The sequence below is a fragment of the Channa argus genome, chromosome 13 (genome assembly GCF_033026475.1).
Source record: "Channa argus isolate prfri chromosome 13, Channa argus male v1.0, whole genome shotgun sequence".
Classification (NCBI taxonomy): Eukaryota; Metazoa; Chordata; class Actinopteri; order Anabantiformes; family Channidae; genus Channa; species Channa argus.
Window position 1 is genome coordinate 21,178,654 of NC_090209.1, and position 23,290 is coordinate 21,201,943.

A 23,290-nucleotide genomic window follows, 5' to 3' on the forward strand; every position below is an offset into this window, starting at 1 on the left:
TGTTAAAGTGTGTTTTAGGTTGAAGAACATTTATCACCACTTGTAACATCAGATTGTTTCAACATCAACCCTCACATGCTGAGCTCTTAACATGGTTCGTCAACATTTAAAAACATTTTGTTCACCAACTTGAAACTGAGAATTTGTCCGATAACTACATTACATGTTCCTGTAGCATGTACATCAGCATAATTAAAACTTAATTACAAATTTACATGGACTGAAACAAAGTCATCCAAGGATAAATAATTTTGATTTAATTTATTAAGGTGACAATTTCTATATTACACATCTTTCATGTACATTAGAAATTAAACAGGGAAAAGAAAATATAGTGTTACCATAAACCTCTTATTAAAACCTCTTTTACAAAAGAAAATTTGTTATCGACAGCATTTACAACCATTTCATATACAGGAGAATGAGTGGTTTGGTTTAGTTTCATCGAAACCTCTAGAGAAAACAAAAAGAGTAGAGAGTTATGATATTTACATATTTGCTTAACAACTATGTACCCAGGATTTTATTATGATCCACTCAGAACAAGTTTAAAAACAACACTCTGCATTATGGGTAACAATCTGAGGTAAAAATTTAAATAGGCAACTTTAACAATCAACTTTGTTATTTATTTGTTGTATTACACTGACTTAGCTTGAGCTGTGTCACTATTATTTTAGCTGAAGGATGGGGACAAACACTAAAAACCACCCAGCCACTTTCTAAAAAAGGCTGGATGTCCCCACATGCTGTAGGGAAGAAAGTGGAGGTAAGTTTTTGTTGTTTGTTTTTTACAAAGTGCTGTGCTTTGTCACACAAAGACTAGAATCCAATGTTTCATAATCAATCATTATTATTCCAAACATCCTGGTGTTTTTATTTCATACAGATAAATGACAGTAATCATTTTCTTTTACTGTTACTGCTCAGATAAGAAGCATTTGCAATTAGAATATATAAATGGATTCCACGTTGCATAAATTTAAAGGTTTCATTGTGCACAGTCATCTGCCCAATTAATCTTAATCCATAATGAAGACCACTTCTTTATCTTCAGAAATAACATTACGTCAAGTGAAAATACTAAAGAGGTAAAATTGTAAAGAGGAAGACAAAAATTTGAATACCTCAATGAATAAATGTAAAAATGTATTCTATTTCCTATTCATGTTGTGGTCTGCATTTGGGCATCAAACAAGTTACAATTACGCGTTAACTCGCTCAATTTAAAACGCTACACAAGCATGAATAGCTACATTAAGTTTCTTCTAGAACGATTTACAGTGCATCCAGAAAGTATTCACAGACTTATTCCAAAATAGATCAAATTCATTATTTTCCTCAAAATTATACAAAAAACACCCCATAATGACATTGTGAAAGAAGTTTGTTTGAAATTTTTTGCAAAATAAACATAAGTATTCATGGCCTTTGCCCTGACACTCAAAATTGAGCTCTGGTGTAGCCTGTTTCCACTGATCATCCTTGAGATCTCCACCTGTGAGAAATTCAGTTGGTTTGACACGATTTGGAAAAGCATACACCTGTCTACATAAGGTCCCACAGTTAACAGTGCATGTCAGAGCACAAACCAAGCCCAAGTCCAAGGAATTGTCTGTAGACCTCTTAGACAGGATTGGATCCGATTTAATTTTGAACTTTTTGGCCTGAATTCCAAGTGTGATGTCTGGAGGCACCACTCACCACCTGGCCAATACCATCCCTACAGTAAAGCTTGGTGGTGGCAGCATCATGCTGTGGGGATGTTTTTCAGCAGGAGGAACTGGAAGACTAGTCAGGATCGAGTGAAAGATGAATCCAGCAATGTACAGAGACGTCCTAGATGAAAACCTGTTCCAGAGCTCTCTGGACCTCAGACTCGAGCGATGGTTCATCTTAGGCACACAGCCAAGATAACGAAGGAGTGGCTACGGGACAACTCTGTGGATGTCCTTAAGTGACCCGGCCAGAGCCCAGAGACCTGAAAATGGCTGTGCACAGACACTCCCTATCCAACCTGGTGGAGCTTGAGAAGTACTGCAAAGTAGAGTGTGAGAAACTGCCCAAAAATCGATTTGCCAAATGTGTAGCATTATACTCAAACAGACTTCAGGCTGTAATTGGTGCTAAAGGTGCTTCAACAAAGTATTAAGCAAAGGCTGTGAATACATATGTACATGTGATTTTATTTTTATTTTATTTTTTTCATTTTTTAATAAATTTACAAAGATTTCAAACAAACATCTTCCAAGTTGTCATTATGGTGTATTGTTTCTATAATTTTGAGGAAAATAATGATCCAGTTTGAGATGAGGCTGTAACATAACAAAATGTGAGAAATGTTAATTTGTGGATGCACTGTAGGTATGCATTCAATGTAAATTTTGATTTGGTTTCAAACTTCTGACATAATAAAGCAAACACATCTTGAGTGATGAATACACTAAACACCATCTTAAAATAGCTGAATTTCCTCTGGGTCTTGTCAAGATCACCCCACAAAACTAAAAGAAGGAAAGTGTCTAAAGCTAATAATAAAAAGTCAAATAACTTATAAGACTCTTCCAGAATACTCCCAGTACAATCTCAGGCCCTATAAAACTAGGGCCAGCTAAATATTTGCTGAAGTCATTTTCCACCACTATAAATAATGGAGGTTATAACACATTTTACAATCTTTAAGTTGGTTACAGATCAAACACTATAGAATCAGGAACACAGAACTGGCTCTCTCTCATCACCTAGATTAAGGAGGTTTCCCAAATATCTTTGAAGCACCAAGATTGCTGTTATTTGAGCATAAGTTTGGACCACTCCTTTTTATAAAAGTATCAAGTCAGAGCTATCACTTTACAAGATCCGCATAAGCCATGAGATGTAGTAACAAAGTGTGAAAATTTATGGGAAGTTATGCGGTTAAGTTATGTCTCATTCTGCTGCAGGATGTACACACCCTGTCAATCTTAGCTGTTAACTGATGTTTTAATGCGGGGGGGGGTGTAAATAATTTTCAGGCAGTCAAATACAATATGATTAAGCATTGCTTGTTGAACCTGCGACTATTCTGGTTATGAGATTTTAACTGTAACAAAAGGCCTGCGAACACATGATCACAAGTCTGGGGAGGAAACACCACTACAGATGTATCACATGACACTGGAGGTGAGGTTTTCTAGGATGCCATGCATAATTTTGAGCACATTCTGAGAGACAGGAGCAGCTTCTGTGTTTTGGCTTATAAGAAAAGAAAAATCCTCACATACCCATCAGGCGTTGAGAGGCCTGCTGTGAGCATAGTGTGCAAGTTGGATGCCAGTTCCCAAATCCCAGTACTCCTTTGCGACAACATGCGGCCTGGCACATGCAGCCACACCAGTACCATACAGGTACATGCATGCATGAGCACAAATACACAAAACACCTCCCCCTCATTTTGAAGAGGCTCCCTGATTGAAACACTGTGCTTCAGACTCCTATATTATCTATTTATATTTCTGCTGCTTTCTCTTACTCCTGCCCAAACCCTTCTGTCTCTTCGATGGCAAACATCAGCTTCTCCTTTAGCTGCTCATAACTCTTGTAGGGCGGCAAGTCCAGTCTGTTAAAGCTGGGAAAGGAAGAAAAAATAAATGTCAATCTATTCTCCTTTAATTTTTATTTTGGATAAGATTTCTTTCACAGACATGTGAGCATCAAGCTCGATTTCTCTTTAAACCTACGTATCTAGCTGGGATTAACTCCTTACTTACAACTACTCCTAAAACAAAGACTAGCTTTGTTAAATACTCACTGCCAACTTTCATTCTACACTGACCCTGTATATATCACTGCTGTATGTTCTAGTGTGCCGTACTCACCATGTGTGACTCCTGGGAAGCCAGTTTTCTTTTCCCACCTTCTCAATACAGAACTTCTGTGGACCATTGCTTCCTGTAAAGTGAACCACAGGTCACGGGGAGGAACAAGAACAACTGTGGTAAACTTAATAAGGTGCTCAATCACAGTTTGGCTAACTCCGCTGTTACAATTGGAGTGATTTTATTGAAGCCATACAGGCTGCTGGATGAAATAATATTACAAGTACGAAATATAGAAGAACAATAAAGAAGAGACTTTCACTAAATGAAAACATAAAACGTATAAATGCTGAGGTAATTATTACCCATTAGGTCAGCAAAGCCTCCTACTGGCAGGCGGCAGGTACCGGTGACAAACTGCAGCAGCCTCATCCTTTTCTCATTGTCCATATCCTTTACAAACTGAGGGGATATAGAGGCAAGATGTTTTAAATGCCAACATGTCATCAGGTTATATATTATATCAATCAATACAGTGTGCAGCTCTAAATCAGTTCCCTCTGCTCTGCCCAGTTCTCCTTCTTCCTAAAGCTTTACTTCATTCTTTATACTCCGATTTGCTCTGCAAAACCCTTCGGGCAAGTGATCCTTAGGAACTTGCGATAAAAAGGAATGCTAAATAATTACTTAAGAATTAAGAAGAAAGAGTTTTAATTCATTGATTAGAAACCTTGCTCAAAAACTTTTAGAAGTGAATGTTTCTGCACTCCTGCCAGAACTCTTCAATTAAGCTTTAAACACACTTTTCTACAACCCTAATTCAAAGTTGGGACATTGTGTAAAACGTAAATAAAAACAGAATGCAATCATTTGCAAACCTCATCAACCCATATTTTATTCATAATAGAACATAAACAACATACCAGATGTTGAAAGTGAGACATTTTAGCCCTACACGGAAAATATTTGCTCATTTTGAATTTGATGGCAGAAAAAACTAAATCTCAAAAAAAGTCTCAAATCTCAAAAAAGTTAGAACAGGAGCATTTGACAACCAAACAGGTTAACTGGCATCAGGTAAGTAACATGACTGGGTATAAAATGAGCATTTCAGAGAGGCAGTGCCTCTCCAATGTAAAGATGGGCAAAGGTTCACCAATCTGTGACAAACTACATCTAAGAATTGAGGAACAATTTTAGAACAATGTTCCACAACGTAAAATTGTGAAGACAGTATATCATCAAAAGAGTCAAGGAATCAGGAGGAATCTCTGTGCCCAGGAAACAAAGCAGAAGGTCAAAACTGGATGCATGTGATCTTTTGCCCCTCAGGCGGCTCTCTACTGGACATCACTGCATGGGCTCAGGAACACTTCCAGAAATCACTGTTGGTGAACACAGTTCACCGTGCAGTCCACAAATCTAAGTTAAAGCTGTATCATGTAAGGAAGAAGCCAGATGTGAACACGATCCAGAAACGCTGCTGTGTTCTCTGGGCCTAAGCTCTTTTAAAATGGTCTGAGGTAAAATGGAAAAATGTTCTTTGGTCAGATTAAATACAATGTGAAATTTATTTTGGACACCATGGAGGCAGCGTCCTTTGGAAGCTGACACATCTGGAAAGGCACTGTCAACGCTGAAAAGTACATGGAGGTCTTAGAGCAACATGTGCTCCCATCCAGATGATTTCCAGATTTCAGGGAAGACCTTGCGTATAAGACAATGCCAAACCACATTCTTCATCCATCACAACAGCACGGCTTCACAGGAGAGGAGTTTGGGTGCTGAACTAGAGACCAACACATTTGGCGTATCATAAAACAAAAAAAAAAAACGGTAACAAAGGGGACTAGGACTGTTCAGCAGCTAGAGTCCTGCATCAGACAAGAACGGGACAATATTCCTCTCCTAAAACTCCAGCAACTGGTCTCCTCACCTACCTGATGTTTACAGACAGTTGTTATAAAAAAGATGGGATGCTACACAATGGTAAACATCACCATGTTCCAATTTTTTTGAGATATGTTGCTGCCATCAAATTCAAAGTGAGCTAAAAGTTTCAATGAAAAGTTAAAATATTTCAGCTTCAACATCTGATATGTTGTTTATGTTCTATTGTGAATAAAATATGGCTCGATAAGTTTTGCAAATTATTGCATTCTGTTTTAATTCACATTTTACACATCCTCCCATTCTTTTTTTAATTGGTGAATTTCTCTACAAAATAACACTCAAAATAGTTCCCTAATGCAGATAAAATGTAAATGTATATGCATATTTATCACACAACACACACACACACACACACACACCTGCCAGAACCAGACAATCTGTTTGCTGTTTCGAGCATAATGTCTGTAGATGGTGTTTCTTTGCCAGTCTCCAAGGTCAATCTCCTGCATGCCACACAGCATCACCTATAACAGGACACTTGTTAATAACATAAAAAATAAAAAATTCTGCTTATCATGTCCGACTTTGCTTTCGTGCATCTCATTGGACATACTGTTATCATGTCAATGAGATGAGTTCATCCATACCTCAAGCTCTTTTGCGTCAAAGTACTGCAGGTATTGCTGAGGGAGGACCTCATTGAAGCCATCAAAGAAAGCCTGTGTCTGCTCTTCTACTCCTCTGGACAGTCTCCACTCTGCTACCAGTCTGTGGAGGAGGGACAGAATAAAAATAAACAAAAACACAGTTGTAGATATTATACTCCTCCTCATAAATATCCCAAATACTGAAAGTACAGTTAGACTGGCCTTAATTTTAAGAAAACGAATGTACTGACCCAAGTGAAATGCCACTAACACAGAAATTACTGTGTAGATTATTAGATTATAAGGGAGTAAAAATGACAAATTATATCTAATGAAAGTCACCTGATGTACTCCTCTTTATTCTCCTCAGTGACTTGAATGTCTCCTCCTCCAGGTTTGAGCTCATGGGTGGTGATTTCCCCGAGGATTTCCTTGTCAACAGAGAAGAACATCTCGAGCTCACACTCCTCAATGTCGTTATCCCTGTAGAAAATCACAGATCAATAACAGCACCGCTGATACAGCAGCCTGTGTGCCAATTTACCTCAATAACCTTTGTAACAAATCATTTTTAAATTCTCAATTTCAGAATATTGAATGTCTTTATCACTTAACGTGCTGAAAAAAAAAAAAAAAAAGAAAAGCACCACCTCTCTCCAACAATTGGTTTTTGTACTCACTTAATCCACATGAGAGAGTTGTAAAACTCTGGGTCTATGGACTCTAGGTCTTTGAGGGCCAGTGGCTTGTTTAGAATGCGCTTGTAAAATGGCAGTGAGAAACCAGTGTCGATGAACTTGCCATGAAAAAGAGCCTGAACAGAACAATCAAATGTTATTAAATTGTTGTTTAAATACATGCTATTTACCAATTTCTATGCACAATTAAAGACTTTTTTGGCAAACTAATGGAAATACAATGCATGATAAAATGACTAACCATAGCAATGAAGCGTCCAATGAACTTGAAATATTTGAGATGGTCAGGGTTGATGTAGGACGCAGGATTGATCTGCAGACAGTAGTTATCTTTGCCAGCATATTCAAAGAGGCAGTACATAGGGTTTAAAACTTCATGGGACAAGAGGAAGAACCACTCCCTGTAGAGAAGACACAAAAAAAAATATTATTTTTATTTAACGAAGCAAAGACCGTAAGTTTAACACCTTCTCTACAATAAGCCAGTATCTTACTTACCTGGCAACACCTCCGTAATCCAGGCCTTCTTCACCAGGGAAGATGATCCACAGTCTCCTACGCAGATCTTGTGCGTTAAAACTCATTATCTAAAAGACACAAAGCATTGATAGACTGATGGAACAGCTACTTGAGAATAAACGTTTTGTTCTGCTAAAGTCCATTATGTCAAAGCTTTAAGTAGCAAAACTAATGGCCTCATAAGTGAGTTCCTCACTCTAACCAAGATGATGTGCCTTTGTCAATGTGCCTATTTTTCAGAAACAATGACAAATAATTAATTCTAATGCCCTCTACAGCTGAGTTAACTCATGTCTTGAAAACACCATTTTTAAGTATTTATTTATAGGCTACTGTTAATCTTTCTGGTAGGTCTCAAATTCACAAAGAGCACACTGGATGTGAAAAAAAAATAAGTATAGGCTTTATCATAAAAGTTAAAAACCTTGAAACCAATTAATAAAGCAAAAGGATACTAAAAATCTCCTCCACCACCTTAGTCGCCATCCAAATCCACAAACAATTTTATCCAATACGTTCTTTCCTCTTAAGATCTGTACTCTGCACAAACACATCGCATCAAGAATATTTTCACACATTCCCTTCTGTGAGGTGGTAGGTACATAATCATATCTAAAATAAAACACTTATAAAAGCCTAAATTTACCATTTACCATTATAATATAAACTGCAAAAAAAAAACATGTATACACAACTTAAATTAGCTCCATTTGAAAACCAGCATGTACCAGCAGGTACATTGTGGATTTCATGTGGTAAAGTGATTTTAACTGCACTAAAAAAGTAAATGGCCACTTCACTTACATAGAAGCTGATTAGATGAGGCATGTTTTCTGAATAGCAAACAAGCAAAAGGCTGAGTACATGGCTGGGGGTGGGACATTTTACCTGCTGGAAGGAGTCCTCAAACAGCGTTTTTCTAGTTACGGTGATCTTGATGTGTTGAGGCATTGCCAGTTGCTGTAGAAAGGGGAAAAAGTCAGAAGCTGAGTGGCAAAATGCACATTAATTTGTGCCACGATGATGTTCAATACTAGTTTGCATATATGGCAATTGTTGGTTGCAATTGTTTCTGTTTTTTATATATATATATATATATATATATATATATGTGTGTGTGTGTGTGTGAAAACAATTGAAAGCCCTCTGCCGATAATCCCACACCCTTGGTGAGAATGTAGAGGTTGCACAGGGCTACAAATATCTCAGAGTGGTCATCAGCTGTTTATTATTATAATAAGATTTTGTGGAAAACTATACAATTTCTTAAAGCTAAACTGTAAATTATTAAATTTCTTATTGATTGAGCTTGACTTATAACTAAATTGTGTTGTTTCAGACAAAAGTCGACAATCATGAGAGAAGTGTGTGAAAAGCTTTAGCTGTCAACTACAAAAGACAAAATGAAGCATCCACCAATGACAAGCCTGCCCCGAAACGAGGTTTACATTCACTTATGAAACCTAGTTGGTGAAAACCTTCGTATAAAAATGCAGCGTAATCCTAATTCTTTTCCACCTATGACTTGTGGGCCTTTTTCTGAGTGATCCAGCAGTGTGAACATGTGCTTTTGAAAAACTTTAAGGAAAATTCTTACCTGGCACCAGAATCTGAAGTACTGTACTTTGGCTTTGAAGTCTCGAACATAAGTGATCTGAGGTCCATTTTCACTATAAGGAAAGAGCAAAGTGACTCTTGAGATGGTTGATATTTTAAAGCAAATTAAGTTGTATTTTAATCTGTTTACTCTCCCACACTGACACCGAGTTCTCCTGTTGCTGATATAATTCTAAATACTTTAGTACATAAGCCTCTGAAGGGTGCAAGGGTGAACTGCTAATTGATCATTTCATGTTAAGTTACTTGGCCAGCTGGCTACTGCACCTGAAAGTTCATAAGTCATATTCTTATCAAGATTTACCAAACTGGTTTTTCCGCTACTGGAGCCAAACCAGTGTAATTACACTGACGTCATGTTACGCTCACAAGTTGAGGTATTACAGCTGTGAGAATAAAAGGAGGGCATAAGAGTCTAGGTGACGCATTAGTCAGAGCAGGATAATGCGTCACAAGGTCTAATAATAGCGAGGAAGACAATGATTCTGAAACACAACTACCTGGTACAACACAGTTACCTGGGATACACTGTATTTTCAATAACATATGAGTCAAATACAAGCTAAATTAACAAGTTATTAAAGATGTAAGATACTCATAAGCCTAAAGGAAATACTTTGTCTTAAAACCAGATATGTAATCTCATTTTAATTAGCTCATAGCTAACGTTATGGGTATATGTATATGGTGTTTTCTGGGTGGGAACACATTTTTGGGGTTGACAGTGACTCTATGCGACAGGTATCAGGTAAGGTAAGATGAAACAGTTACAGAGGAGCATTCAATGTGTGTTTAATGATTTTTAATTAAGTTGTTTCTATCCATAATCCTTATTTACTCAAGTTCCCAGCAATGTAGTTATTTAGACACACTTCCATAATTTAACTTTTAGTTTATCTACCCACTAATCCTAAAACTCATTTAGCTGCTTTGTGTGCTTAAGTTTTCTCTTAAAAAAGCTTTTTTTTTTTTTAATTCTTAACTTTCAAATGCTAAAATTAACAATATTGTAAGTAAATGTAAGTGAAGCCAGTATTTACAGTATTATTTTCTTGATAATAAAGCAATACAGTTATATGGTTTTCAAGTTTCAATACTTTAAGTAAGTGGAAAACCTGTGTGGTGGAGAACATACAGTGATGATTTTCCAGTGCGAGGGTCAATGTAGGTGGTGGCTCTCCTGTTGTGGTCTACAAAGTAAGGAATACCATCTACAGTGAACCTCATCTCCCACCCTTCTGGAAGTGGCTTCTCATTCAGCAACCTAAAAAAAAAAAAAAAATGTAACATTCATTTGATGTTAGACATATGTACCAAACATACTGTCATATACAAGTACACTGTATTTAATAATTCACCTGAGCAGATTTGAAAATATTATATCATTTGAATAATATGTCAATGTTCAATATGCAAACACACAAACTAACCCCTGTGTTCGTGGGTCCTCCCACTGTGTTGAGCGCGTCGGATGATGTACAAAATAAACTCTGCCATTGCTGTCAGTTCTCTTCTCTGAAAATAAAGAATAATTAGTTAAAAAACTAAAAAATGTTAACTTCTTTACTTAATACTTTTGATTATTATTAAAGTGTCACAGGGATTGTATAATTTCCTCCAGAAAATCAGACAATCAAACAGTGGGATTAATCGATTCAAAATTCAGTTATTCCTGTAGTGTTTGTTCACCATTTGAACAGAGAGGTGACACTAACTACTTCATTGGTTAGGCAAGTGATTTTTTCTGTGTTATATGCTGTTATGAAATATACCAACTGTGGCAGCCACAACAAAAGATAAGCTCTTAAAATTCAACAATTGCACTGAGTTACGTGGCAAATATTAGGAGTTGCCACTGTGTATTATCAGAGCTATATGAGAAAAAGCCAAGAGTAGGATGTTACTCATATCAGGCAGTAACTGAAGTGGATCAAAGTCCAGAAAGTGTTCATTTCCCATATGTGGTCAAGCAGGCTGACAAATCTGACAGGAATCCTGCGACAACTATGTATTACACAAATGCTGGCAGTAATTGCTGCAAGATTAAAATGTAAACTGATAACAAACCTCTCGACTAAGTCCTTACAAGAAAAGGAAAGGGGGGCACACTGAAAAGTAGTCTCTAGGAATAGTAAAGTGTGTTCTAGATGTGTCTATTTTAGCGATGATATGAATGGAGAATGTTTACTTTTACAAGTTAACTGATGTCCTAGGAATATGTGAATATCAAGTCAAAAGCCTTAAAGATCTTACCCCACCCAGCTGGCAGAGGGCCGAGAGGGTCAAACTCTTTATTCTGAGTGGCTGCGGCCTGGTCTTGTACCTAAACAACAGATAATCAGAATAGTTCACGTAAAGTCAAATCATACCTAGAAAGCAACTTCAGTGTCAAATTACGATGCTAAAAGAAACAAACCCAGTTGCTTCGGTGTACATGGGCATACAGTACTATGAGAAAGGAGGCAGCTATTACGACAAGTATCAGGATGAACCAAAGTAACATGTTTAGGCCAGTTGATAATTTGAAAATGTTAATTTGTCTTTAACAGTAGTATCAACAACACCAAACAGCAATAGTAAATGGGTCACAATGGGTCATTATAATACGTGTATGAGAGTATCAGCATCTAGGGAAATATTTGATATTTCTAAACTCCGTTTTTAGCAATAACATGTTCAAACACCCAATTTTGTACAACACAAGAAAGTGACCATGCTCCATTACAAACAAAGGAACACTGAGAGTCTACTAGACATACTGTAAAAGTCAACGTATTACCGTTAATTGACCACAAGAAAATTACATCATCACATTAAAGATGAAGTCTCACCCCAACTATGAACCTCTGGTTGAACTGCTGCATTGCACCCTGCAGCTGGTTGCGCTGGTGCTGCCACTGCTCATAGTTACGCATCGTCTCCATAGTGGGACGCTGCCATGTGGTGGTCCGTGAGATGTGATCAACAAAGTAGACGCGCCCCATCTGGTCAACACGACGTTCCCAGCTAAAGACAAATTAATCGAGAAGACAATGAGACTTACACACTAATTGAACTTGAAATTAATCTATCTGACTGATTTTACTAGTAAAATTATTATTTGATTATTAGAAATCTACATTTTGTGGAAAACTTCACAAAACTGTGCAACATTTTGGAAAAACATAGCAATAATAAGTAACACAAGAAGGTTAAAAATACTCATGCCAATGTTGCTAAGGTAACATTTACACCAGGACAAATGAGCAAGTAGCAAGAAGCCTGAATATATCAGTGTGTCAAAGTTCAACAATTCAGTACATTATCAAGGCTGTAAATGGATCAAGCACAGGGCCGGGCCACATGCTTGCCTCTGCAATTTACACATGGAACAGTAAAGCCAAAATTCAGACAGAAAAATACAACGCTGCTAGTAATGTGTCTTCTAAAATTATATTATATTAATTTGTCAAGAAAAGAATATGAAAAGACACTGACAAACTCTCTGCGAAATTAGAATCATACACTTATAGCAGAAGTATAGTGTCTGCACTTTACAGGTGCAGTGCTACTTTATCAGCATGTTACCAACAACCTTAGCATGTTGGCATGAATATTTAAGTACATGTTCGGCTTTGTTTAAGTGCTGGTAGAGCATGAGACACAAGCAAAATGGGAATTCATTTTAAAACAAAAAAGTAAAAGAACGATCAGACAAGAAGGACAGTGTACCCAGGGGGAAGTGGTTCAGGGCGTTCCCACGTTGTTCTCTTTTCCACGTGATCAACAAAATATACCCTGCCATTTTGATCCACCCTCTGTTCCCACCTGGATAAAAAAATAACAATAAACTTAAAAAAAAAATTAGAAGATAATGCACCACTCCAGCTATTGAGTTTACTTAAAGATTTGAAACCACTATGAAGATATAAACATTCCAACAGCAAAAGCAGCAAATAGTCAGTGAGGAGGAGTATTTGAGGAATTAGTCTAAAACCAAAGAGAGAGACAACAGGAAATTAAAAAAATAAAATGATAAAAATGGAATGTGTAACAACCCCCAAGAAAAAAAGCTCACGTATTTAATTAATTTCCAAAAACAAAAAGTTTTTGGATCCTTTGTTAAATGTAAAAGAATCCAGATAATTGAAAATGTATTTCTGGTTGAAAAAAAAAAAAACTACAACTGGTTCCTGACAAAATGTCAGTGTAGCGAGTATAAAATACGGATCCCAGCTGAGTCTTTCACCAGTCTGTGAAAGCCTGAGTGGTAAAATAGGTTAACAAGTTCAGAATACCATTCCTCAATGTGAAAGCATTGCAAAGCATTTGGGGATTACATCCTGTAAGTTACATAGCATCGTTAAAAGATTCAGAAAATAAAGAGGAATCTCTTTATGCACGAGACTAGACTGAATACTATATGCCTGAACCTTCTAAACTGGCAATTACGGTTCTCTGTTACAACACATTTTACTACTGCAAAACAGCTTGATATTAAAGTAAGTTATCCAAGAGACTTTAAGGCTTTACTAGCTTGAATAACTAATAAGTGTTATTAACTGTTTTGTGTTGCTGATTTTGAGTGTGTGTGTGTGTGTATGTGTGTTAACAGCAGATCACGTAACACGTAATTATTTTATGTTTATACAATAAACTTGCATCAGTGGCATTATAGAAACAAATATATATGACTTTCACTATTCTTCATCCAAGGCTCCCTAAGCTCTTCTGCAAAGATTATAAAATGAGCTAACCCTGGGGGCAACAGCCCAGTGCTGACAGCAGGGACCCTGGGGGGCAGCACAGGGGTAACACTGTTGGTTGGCTGTCTGGTTGCTGCAGCTCCGGTGCTGGAGGCCGGTGTGGAGTTTGTGTCTGAGACTGCCGGTGGACTTGATTCTTGGGCTGAAGGGGGTCCTGAGGCCGGTGTTCGCACAGGTGTATTAGAACCTGACTGAGCAAGACTGCAATCAGCAGGTGCAGAGCCATTGCTGGAAGGTGCTGTGGAAAAAAGTACACACTTTATTTTATTGGGATGGGCTGACTTTGCACCTTTTGCACCATTTATTAAATGGATTAATGGATGCAAGGATGAGCAGCAAAAACAAGAAAGAGAACATGGGGATATCCTCTTCTGAACCTGAGACTATATGATTAAAAAATTACTAAACTAACAACTTAATGATTGGAGTTTGCTCATAATCGTGGTCATAACCACAATCATTCTCTAGGCCATTTATATCAAACCTCTGCCAGCAAAATACTGAATGCACTTTGAAAGAAATGTTGAACGAAACATCCCTGCATCACACTGCAAAGAGGACATGCTGTCAGTTGGCAGTTCAGCAAAAATCTTGCATTTTGGACAATTTCAAGGTCAAATCCCTTTTTCATCACAAAGAAACTGCTTCAGTGTTTGGAGCTGAACAAAGACCACATGCTGTAAAGGGTCTTGTGTGGACATTTTGATCCACAACCAAACGCCATCACTGTCTTCAGACCTGCCCAAATAACCACATCAGTGGAGAAAACAAACGGGCCTGGTTTCAACTGAACAGGACTAAAGCAGGTAGCAGTTAAAAACACCCTTTATAAAAGACAAACTCTCCTCTGATAGATTAGTAATGGCCTAGTAATTTGAACAGTGTTGCATGTTTGAATAGGGGTCATATAAAAGTAAACCAGTTTTACTGAAAGTGCAATTCAAAGTGAGTGAAGTGTTTGCCCAACTCCCAATTCAGCCTCAAGGCAAATATTTGACATTGATTACACTGTTACACAGAACAAAATCAGAGCACAAAGAACAGAGCTTTCTTTCCCTCCTTTGGTTAAATAGATCAAAAAGGCACTGTATTTAATAAAATGTCTGACCTGGTGAAGATGTGGGTCTGCGGGGAGTTGGAGGAGGAGGTCTGGAGGGCCTTGGTGGTCGGAGAGGCTTCGCGCCCACTGAGGGAGACCCTGTGCTATTCACTGACCTCTGAACACTAGGAGAAGGCCTGTGCTCAACACTTTCCACAGCTGGAGAGCTGTCTCGACTCCGCCTTTAAGCAGGGAGGGTGGACAGAGATAAATGAGGCAAGAACAAAGCAAAAATAGAAATGTGACTCCAATGAAACATGTCTAATGATGGGAAAATGTACAGTATGTACAGAATGTATACAGTATGAAAATGTATAGTTTCTCTACCTTATGGCATGATCCCCATTAGGCTGTGATTCCCCATTTGAAGTGCCTTCAATAAACATAAATGAAGGAAAAAATTAAATAAAAAAAAAATTTCAAGTCAAACAAAAGAATGTAATGAAACATTCACTTTAACTTAAAATATTCACATAGGGCAACATGCTTTTTGAAGAAAGTCAAATCAGCTTGTGGTTCTACTTTTACTCACTGTGCTCTTCAGTCTCCCCTGAGGGAAACGTCTTAGGGTCAGCAGTCATACCATCCAGAAGGACAGACAGATCTCCCACCCCATCTGATTGGTCTTTGTCTGCATACAGCTGTAAGGTCTGAACCACCTCAGAGACTACAGAAAGATGACAAAAATATAAGTTGATCAAAGTAAGATGACAAATGCTACTGACAAGATGCACTGTCCACTAGCCTTTTAAATGGGAAAGCTGTATATTTAAATATCACCACTGCACAACAATGCCAGTAATGTTTTAGTTCACACAAAGTAGATAAACATTCATCCATCATTTGTAACCGCTTAACTTGTTTAGGGTCAAAGGGGGCCGGATCCTATCCCAGCTGTCATAGAGCAAGGGGCAGTGTACCCCCTGGACAGGTCGGCAGTTTATCTCAGGGCCAACACAGAGAGACACACAGACGCACACACATTCACACTCACATTCACAACGAAAAGCAATTCAGAGTCACCAATTAACCTAACCTGCATGTCTTTGGACAGCGGGAGGAAACCAGAGCTTGCGCTTGCGAGGAAACCAGCGCAGGCACAGGAAGAGCATGCATACTCCAGACAGAAAGGCGGTATATAACCATTACAGTTTAAATCACATGCAGTGAATTATCAAAATAAAGATAGGACAGAAAAACCCAATTTGATCCTGCTGTTATGTTTCAGGCTGAATGTTCTTACTGGGGTGTGGGTTTGGCATTTGGTTCAGTTTTTACTTAGCTCACACATTACAAAGGAATAGTGTTTATTTTCCTGCTCTGACATGGAACATCAATCAGCTCTTAACATGTGATTTGCACCATGAGTTCTCCATCATTAGCTACTGGACAGGGTCGTTGCATAAAGAGGCATAACAGGGGACTGAATGGGGTCTCTATGAGAAACAAACTAAAGAAAATCTCTCCAGAAAACTTCAAGAGAAAAGGTGTGTAAAGAAGAAAAAAAAAAATAAAAGTCCCAAATGCCGAAACTCAAATGTCATCAACAGGTAAACAGGAAAAAAAACACTATTACATACAGTAAAATGTGTACTGTTTAGGATTGAACTAAATATATTAATGGACAACATTGATATCAAACTAAAAAGTGTAATTTCTGACAAATTAATGAATGACAATATGCAATACACACTGTGTATGTCACTTGTGGCTACTACTGTTGTATAAAGCCAGCACTGTGGTGTAGGACAGAGAGGACATGTGAGACAGTTGTACGATTGTATGTTTCAGCCACTCACTTTTCATATCATTAGACTTGAGCGTTTCACTGATATCCAGTGTGGCCATGCCTAGCAACACGTCCGATTTCAGGGTCTGGTGGCTCCACACGCGAAACATCAGTGTGCTGACAGGAGTCACAATCCTGTTTAAACAAAAAATTCAGTTGTTATGTGCAATGAATTTCTGTTTCAGGGTGAAAAGGCGTTGGCTTGCTGTTGCTCACTTATTATCAGATTTCAAAAAGCCCTCTAGGGACTCGTAAATGACATTAATTGACTTCAAAGAAAGAAGAAAGATGTCACCAGTAAATGCTGATTAATGGTACCCCTGCAAACTGAACATTGTAATGAAAGCACTTGTAGAATAGATGTCTATGTGAGCAGGGAAATATGTTGTCTTGTAGTTAAAAGCAGGCCACAGACACTGAAGTTTACAAGTTATTCAGGGGCAGCAAGCGTCTGTAACTATCACAATGACAGCTGTTTAGCTAGCACTGTCAGTTTCCACAGGAAAAGACATTTGTGGACAGATGGGCCCAGGTCTGATCCTGTCCCATAGTAAACACTTGTTATATAATAACTCTTTACCAATGGACCCAAGAGAACTCGGTATTAAAAAGGTCAATGTACACAGCAGAAGCACTCGCACAGGCTAAAATTAAGAGGACACCTGACGTGTTAATGTTTGACTGCAGGAAGTCAGATGTTGCCACTGTTCCATGTTTTCAGTTTATGTTTGGAAATGGGATTCCTGCACATGAAGCGCACACATTCTCGTGCTGTGTAGCATTCTAACAGTACATGCCCAACACATGGAGAAAGCTCACTTTCTTTCATGTAACATTATTTCTACAATTACACAATACAGAAAATCCTCTATGAAATCCAAGACCTGGTGACTTATTCAGAGGAAACACATTGCAGCTGGAGACAAATCTTGAGCAAGATCACATGTTGCAACAGCTGTTTTTTAAAATAAATGTAACGTAATCTAATTTTGAAGGCTGTAGACAAAAAGTTTTACTTCCCCATAAAAGACAAATAAATCCAAATCATTTAGAATATATTAATTCTTTAGCTTTTCATTCTGTCTTTTATTTTGTGTCTCATTCCAAGGAGAGAAGCCACAGATCTAATTATTTTCTTTTACTGTACCGACACCTTGACTGTGGACTGATAAATGTCTGAACATTTCGTAATCCGTTCCAGCTTTATGTAAATTAACAATTCTTGGCTGGTAATGTTTTGCAATTTATTATTTGTGATGTAATTTTGTAAATATTTTAAAACTTTGGCTGACTGAACTCCAGGTTTGTTAACTCCCGATTGCACTATGTGTTTACTTACTGTTCTGTTTCCAAACTACCCTATGAATGTTTGAATGATGAGTTTTGTATCGATTAGAACAACAAAATAGTTGTTGGTGTGTTGTTTGCTAAATCATCTATTTTATTATTTATAATACACATAAATTGCTGAAGTAAAAATACATTTTTGGCACCAACAGAATAGTAAATTCTGATTATCAAAAATGTCACCAAATGTCATAAGGGCCTGGTAATCCTGGCATGACTTTGACTCACACAGTGAGTGGCTGTTTCCATTTGGGGCTGTGGGTGTTGTTGCATTTCTCGGTTTTCTTTGACTGGCCATCAACAGTAACTTCCACATAAGGACTGGGACCAAACCAGTTTTTCTTGTTCTCTTTGAGTTTTGCTGATAGCACTGAAACGGAGAGAGGGAGAACAGACCATAAAGCACTCAACCACGACAGTGCAAAAAAAAGAAAAAAACATTTAACAACAGAGCAATACAATATATAGTACATATTTGTAAAATAAAAAGCAGAATAAGGGAAGGTAACTTTAATCAAATCTCTTTTTTACCACCTAAAATGACAACTAGGAAGCAGCATTCATCCCTAATTACATCTTTACACCCATGTTTTACCATGTTAGATAAAAGAGCAATTTGTCTTTGCACAATCTTCTTTATTTAATAGAGGATCAAGGAGCATTTAGAAGACTTACCAGTGATTTGCAGCTGTGCCTTCATAGGACAACCATTGGAGGTGCCTGACTGGTTGACTCCACTGGCCATAACGTAGGGCTGAGATGAAGGCCTGCAGCAAAGACAACACTCATTATTATTAGGGTATCACGGGCAATTAGGTTTAGCTTATATAATAAAGGATATGGTAAAATTTTACTCTTTATCATTAATAAGTCAAAAAAAACAAAAAAACATGGCAGTCAGATGAAGTCCAGGTAATGTCCGGGTTGTCTGAATTAAACATCTGTGTTCTCAAACGCACCTCTCATGAATGAAATCTACTCCCCACTCCATGGGGGCAGTGCATGTGTGAAAGCAGCTAATTTATTTCCAATCGCACTCTCAAAACATGATACTGCTTACAGGAAATACTGCAGGTCAAGGACCATGGTTAAGGCACACTGGCCTTTCAACCTTTTAGTCTAACAACCGCAGTTTTTCTTAAGTTCTAGCATCAAGTTAAACTATAAAGGCTTTCAGGAGAGGCCCAAAGCAACTCATGATCAATATTAGAGTCTAGCATTGTTTTCAACATGAATAGCGTATTATTATGATCCTCCTCTTGCCTCTAAATTATCACCTGTGCACTTACCATTTGTGTGCTTACCTGTTCATGTGTTATTACACTCTGTACAAACACTTGCGTCCGTTTTTACAGCAAATAGCAGTTTTAAACCACAAAAGTCTTTTGCTGGCTGGTATTAGTCAATCTGTCTCAGGTCAAACTCAGCTCACCAAACCTCAATTACACTCCATTAGGCCTTCAACTGAATGAAATATCAGCTGTATGCCTCTTAATGTCATTCAAGTCTGCTTCTATAGAGGAGGTTACATTCACTTATAGCAATTTGCTTTGGATGAAAGCAATGACCAACTGAATGCAACATAATGTAATGAAACTACACTCATGTAGAGCGTTAGTTTTAACAAAGAGAGGCTATATTTTTAAATACTCTTCCTGTTTATCCAGCTTACAAAATCCATTTACAAATATACAATATTGTGTGACCTCTTTTTGTCATCATTTCATCCCCCTGTGCATCTGTCTGTGTCCAACATAGTGTGTGCTTTCTCCCTAATTTTGGACTGACATGTGTCACCTACAAAATATATAATATATTCCAGTATATTATTGCTATTCGTGAAATTTATCTAATATAATTATAGAATGTTTAATTGCCCAGCCTTGTCCTCAGCACTAAAACTATATTGAAGTGTTTACATGTGCATTTAAGACAGCAACAAGATTACAGACTGACTGTAAAGTCAAAACTTTAAAAAGAATCATCAAGTAAAACAATTCTGGGACTCTGTCACAGTTGCCTATCTAATTGAACAACCTGTGCTTTTGTTTCTACAGAAAAACAGAGATATATATGTATTTTCATCTCTTCTGTAATGGACTTTTTCTTGAATCATTTGTTTTCCGTTATTGGAATAGAAAGACCTCTAGAAAGAAGCTTAGAGGACGTCCTGATGTTTTTGTGTTCTGCTTTAGATCAGTGGAACAGTTTCAACACCACAGGTGTAATGGAAACATCAATACAAACTGACATAAGCAAACACTGCCAAAGGTGATACCTGGTTTCTGAAATTATTTTAAAATTAAAATGAGTAAACACAGGGACAAATTAATTGTAATGTTTGCTTAATGGTTTGTCAACAGATATGAACTTCAATACAAAGATCCAATGCTAACTACGCTGCACTGAAAGATGTGTCTATCAAAGGTAAATGAAAAGAAAAGGGAAATACTGGCACAGCATTACGGTCCTGTGATATTCCTAGAATCTGTTCCGTTACCTTGATGCAATGAATAATGCACATTCCTTCCAGTTTGCACACGACAGAGCAGGAGAGAGTGAGAAGCTCCTGGGTTGACTTTCACTTTGGCTAGTGCTTTAGTCTCTGTCAATAATTCATTGCAACTGCTGACTTCGCAGACTCGTGAGCTGGCCAATTGTGTTTCCTTGATGAGGGTATTCGCTGAATATTAAACTTCACAATGACCTGCTTTCACTTGTACCAACTGAATAAAATCATCCACAGACAAGTAAATTGTGTTATGTGCATCTGAAAGGGATTTGAATTGCATCTGAGCCCAATCTGCTCCATGTGCTTGATTATAAAGTATGCATTTTCATGATGACCAACCACGCATTAAGGCTGAGGTCAAACAGGTTTGTCTGTGAGGATGCTGTATGGAAACAACAACAAATTCCTGTAATGGGAAGGCTGCCCAAGAAAACAGCACCCAGTCTGCAAGTCAGTCCCAATCCCCAGATGACTAAACATTACATACTGCCTGTAGAGAATTATAGTGGCAGACTAAAGGACACACACCAACACAACCAACATTGCCAAGTTGCTGATGACTAATACTCGTGAAAAAAAAGAATCCTTGTTCTCCCCCTCGCTGTGTCTACATTTCTCCCACAGAAATATAATTACATAAATAGACAAATCTACACAGTGTGATCCTGGTAGATTGAACTAAAAGAAGAGTTATAACAGTTTAAGGTCACTTTCTCTATGTAGCACCCTGACTTTATGCCCCTCTTCTACCTCCTCCTCCCTTCATTCACTCTGAAATAGAAAAAACCTTTGATTTAATAACTCAGCAGTGCAGCAAGCAATGATGTTACTCAAACATGTAGATACAGGTTAGAAGTTGAGGAGGTACTGTCAAGGCAACTGAAGTATAAAATCACTCAACAGTATGAAACATTGAACCTTTAAAACAAACACTAGGTCATTGACCTTAGACTCCAAACAGACTCCAAAAAGCTTATAAATAACTACTTATATTTTTATGTTTCACACATTATGAGGATTGTGATATTTTTTTTGTATGTGTATTGTTTTTTTTAAAGTCAAGGCACAAATGGGAGGCAGATTCGGGTGCTACTGTCCTGCAGTGGGGAGAAAATTGAATGACTAAAGCAAAACTCACACTAGCAGCTTAAAGAATTAAATGGCAATTTGTACCAAATGCTGGCTGTTTAGTAATTTACCACTTTGCACAGAGAACAAGTCCCGATACAGTATAGTTCAAAGTAGCAGAACTACGTTACACATCTGCACAGTCTTACCTAAAAAGTCAGTCAATGGCTTAAACAACAATGCAGACTGCTGGCCTTATACCCATTAAGATAATATTACTTACACACAGATACTGACATACTTAAATATTGTTTTCTTGTAAAGTTATTTTCTAGAAAGTTCTAATATGATTTAAAAGGTCCAAGCAGGAAGGGGGCATAAGATTACCTTTCTGCTAGAAACCCAATGTTTCACCGCATTGGCTGCGTGTTTAGCTTGAAGTTATACTGCAGGCCAAACAATTAAAAATAAATATCCTTTCCGTCCGTTGTAACTACGTGTTATGTGCCGTGTTCAGATGAGGGGGGGTCAATGTTTTACAACGAGTTCATGACTTTTGTCATCCACAGTGTGAGATTTACCGGAGAGTAAACTCTTCTGTTGTTGAACGTACTATTCTCTTCACATAAGTACAGACAGCTGTGGGGGAAACAGGTACATTCATTTTTGAAAAGGATTAAAGTTTAGCATTTTCCCCCTGATTGAGATAAACTAGCGAGAGTAAAGATTACATAATTGTATCTAACGTTATCTCGGAGCGGATAATGAGCTAACGCTAATTCAGTTACCCGGACAATAGAGGACAGCGTGTCCTCAGTAGGTAACAAAGTATACTGTTGTTATCTTGGGTATGTAACGATATATTTACAGTGGCGTGTGAGTTGCTGAGTACGTGTTGAATATTAGTTCTTACTGCCCGCTGCCATACGAGCCCCGGCTAGCTACTAGCCTACTAGCTCGTGTCATCATCATGGCTGGCTGGAAACCCCAAAGTCCAGCGGCAACGAAAACACAAGTGCAGCTTGTGAGAGTTTTAGTAACTGGCCTAATGTCACTTACCCGGGTGCTCGGGGAAGCTGCGCAATAAAACGGGTGCCACTGCAGTGAGCTCCCAGAGCCTCCGACGGCGGGATGTTTGGATCGCAGTCGCGGTTTCACTTCGCGGAACAAGAAACTTCCACCATCTTCGTAAGCCCACGTCACGTGACCGAAACAAGGTGCGGCGCATGCTACTCCCCCTCTGTGATGTGATTGGACCCGACTCGGGCCAGAATGGGCCAATGGGTGATTAGTAAACACGCTGATGCATTTGAGTACGTTGCAACCTTCTAAAACTAATAATCATACAATAAAGTCTCACAAAGGCAAAGGAGCGCGTGGTCTGGATCTATCTTAAATCTCTCGTCTCGGCATCTCACAATTGTACAACCACATCTTGGATTCTGTTCTTTTCTACGCATAAAAAGACCCTTTTCTTTGCCTCTTAGAGAATGTGGAACAGCTTAGGATGTGGTTCCCATCTGTTGACTCCCCTCTACGTATTCGTTTTTGAGTCTATT

General features: G+C 38.0%; 1 protein-coding gene across 2 annotated transcripts; it reads right to left on the bottom strand.

Moving 5' to 3' along the window:
- Positions 1-234: 234 nt before the first annotated feature.
- Positions 235-22,949, bottom strand: itchb (itchy E3 ubiquitin protein ligase b). Of its 2 annotated transcripts, XM_067526815.1 has the most exons (24): positions 22,791-22,949; positions 18,827-18,918; positions 18,380-18,521; positions 16,815-16,939; positions 15,548-15,682; positions 15,343-15,388; positions 15,025-15,197; positions 13,908-14,154; positions 12,883-12,978; positions 12,003-12,177; positions 11,425-11,494; positions 10,602-10,686; positions 10,307-10,435; positions 9,152-9,224; positions 8,443-8,514; positions 7,534-7,622; positions 7,277-7,436; positions 7,018-7,151; positions 6,680-6,820; positions 6,338-6,458; positions 6,110-6,214; positions 4,163-4,259; positions 3,858-3,930; positions 235-3,607 (listed from the first exon to the last, which is right to left on the bottom strand). In XM_067526815.1, exons 2-24 carry the CDS (start codon positions 18,894-18,896, stop codon positions 3,508-3,510), a joined length of 2,658 nt encoding a protein of 885 aa, XP_067382916.1. In that variant the 5' UTR covers positions 18,897-18,918; positions 22,791-22,949; the 3' UTR covers positions 235-3,507. The 2 variants fall into 2 exon arrangements, with proteins under 2 accessions (XP_067382916.1, XP_067382917.1); XM_067526816.1 differs by lacking the exon at positions 12,883-12,978.
- Between the last annotated feature and the right edge of the window lie 341 nt (positions 22,950-23,290).

Bases quoted from the DNA above. Each gene is read 5' to 3' on its own strand.
- itchb (XM_067526815.1), bottom strand. From the start codon at position 18,896: ATGGCCAGTGGAGTCAACCAGTCAGGCACCTCCAATGGTTGTCCTATG. The intron at 15,389-15,547 runs GTGAGTAAAAGT...TGTTTATTGAAG, and splicing joins AGGGGAGACTGAAGAGCACA to GCACTTCAAATGGGGAATCA. The intron at 15,198-15,342 runs GTAGAGAAACTA...CCCTGCTTAAAG, and splicing joins AATGGGGATCATGCCATAAG to GCGGAGTCGAGACAGCTCTC.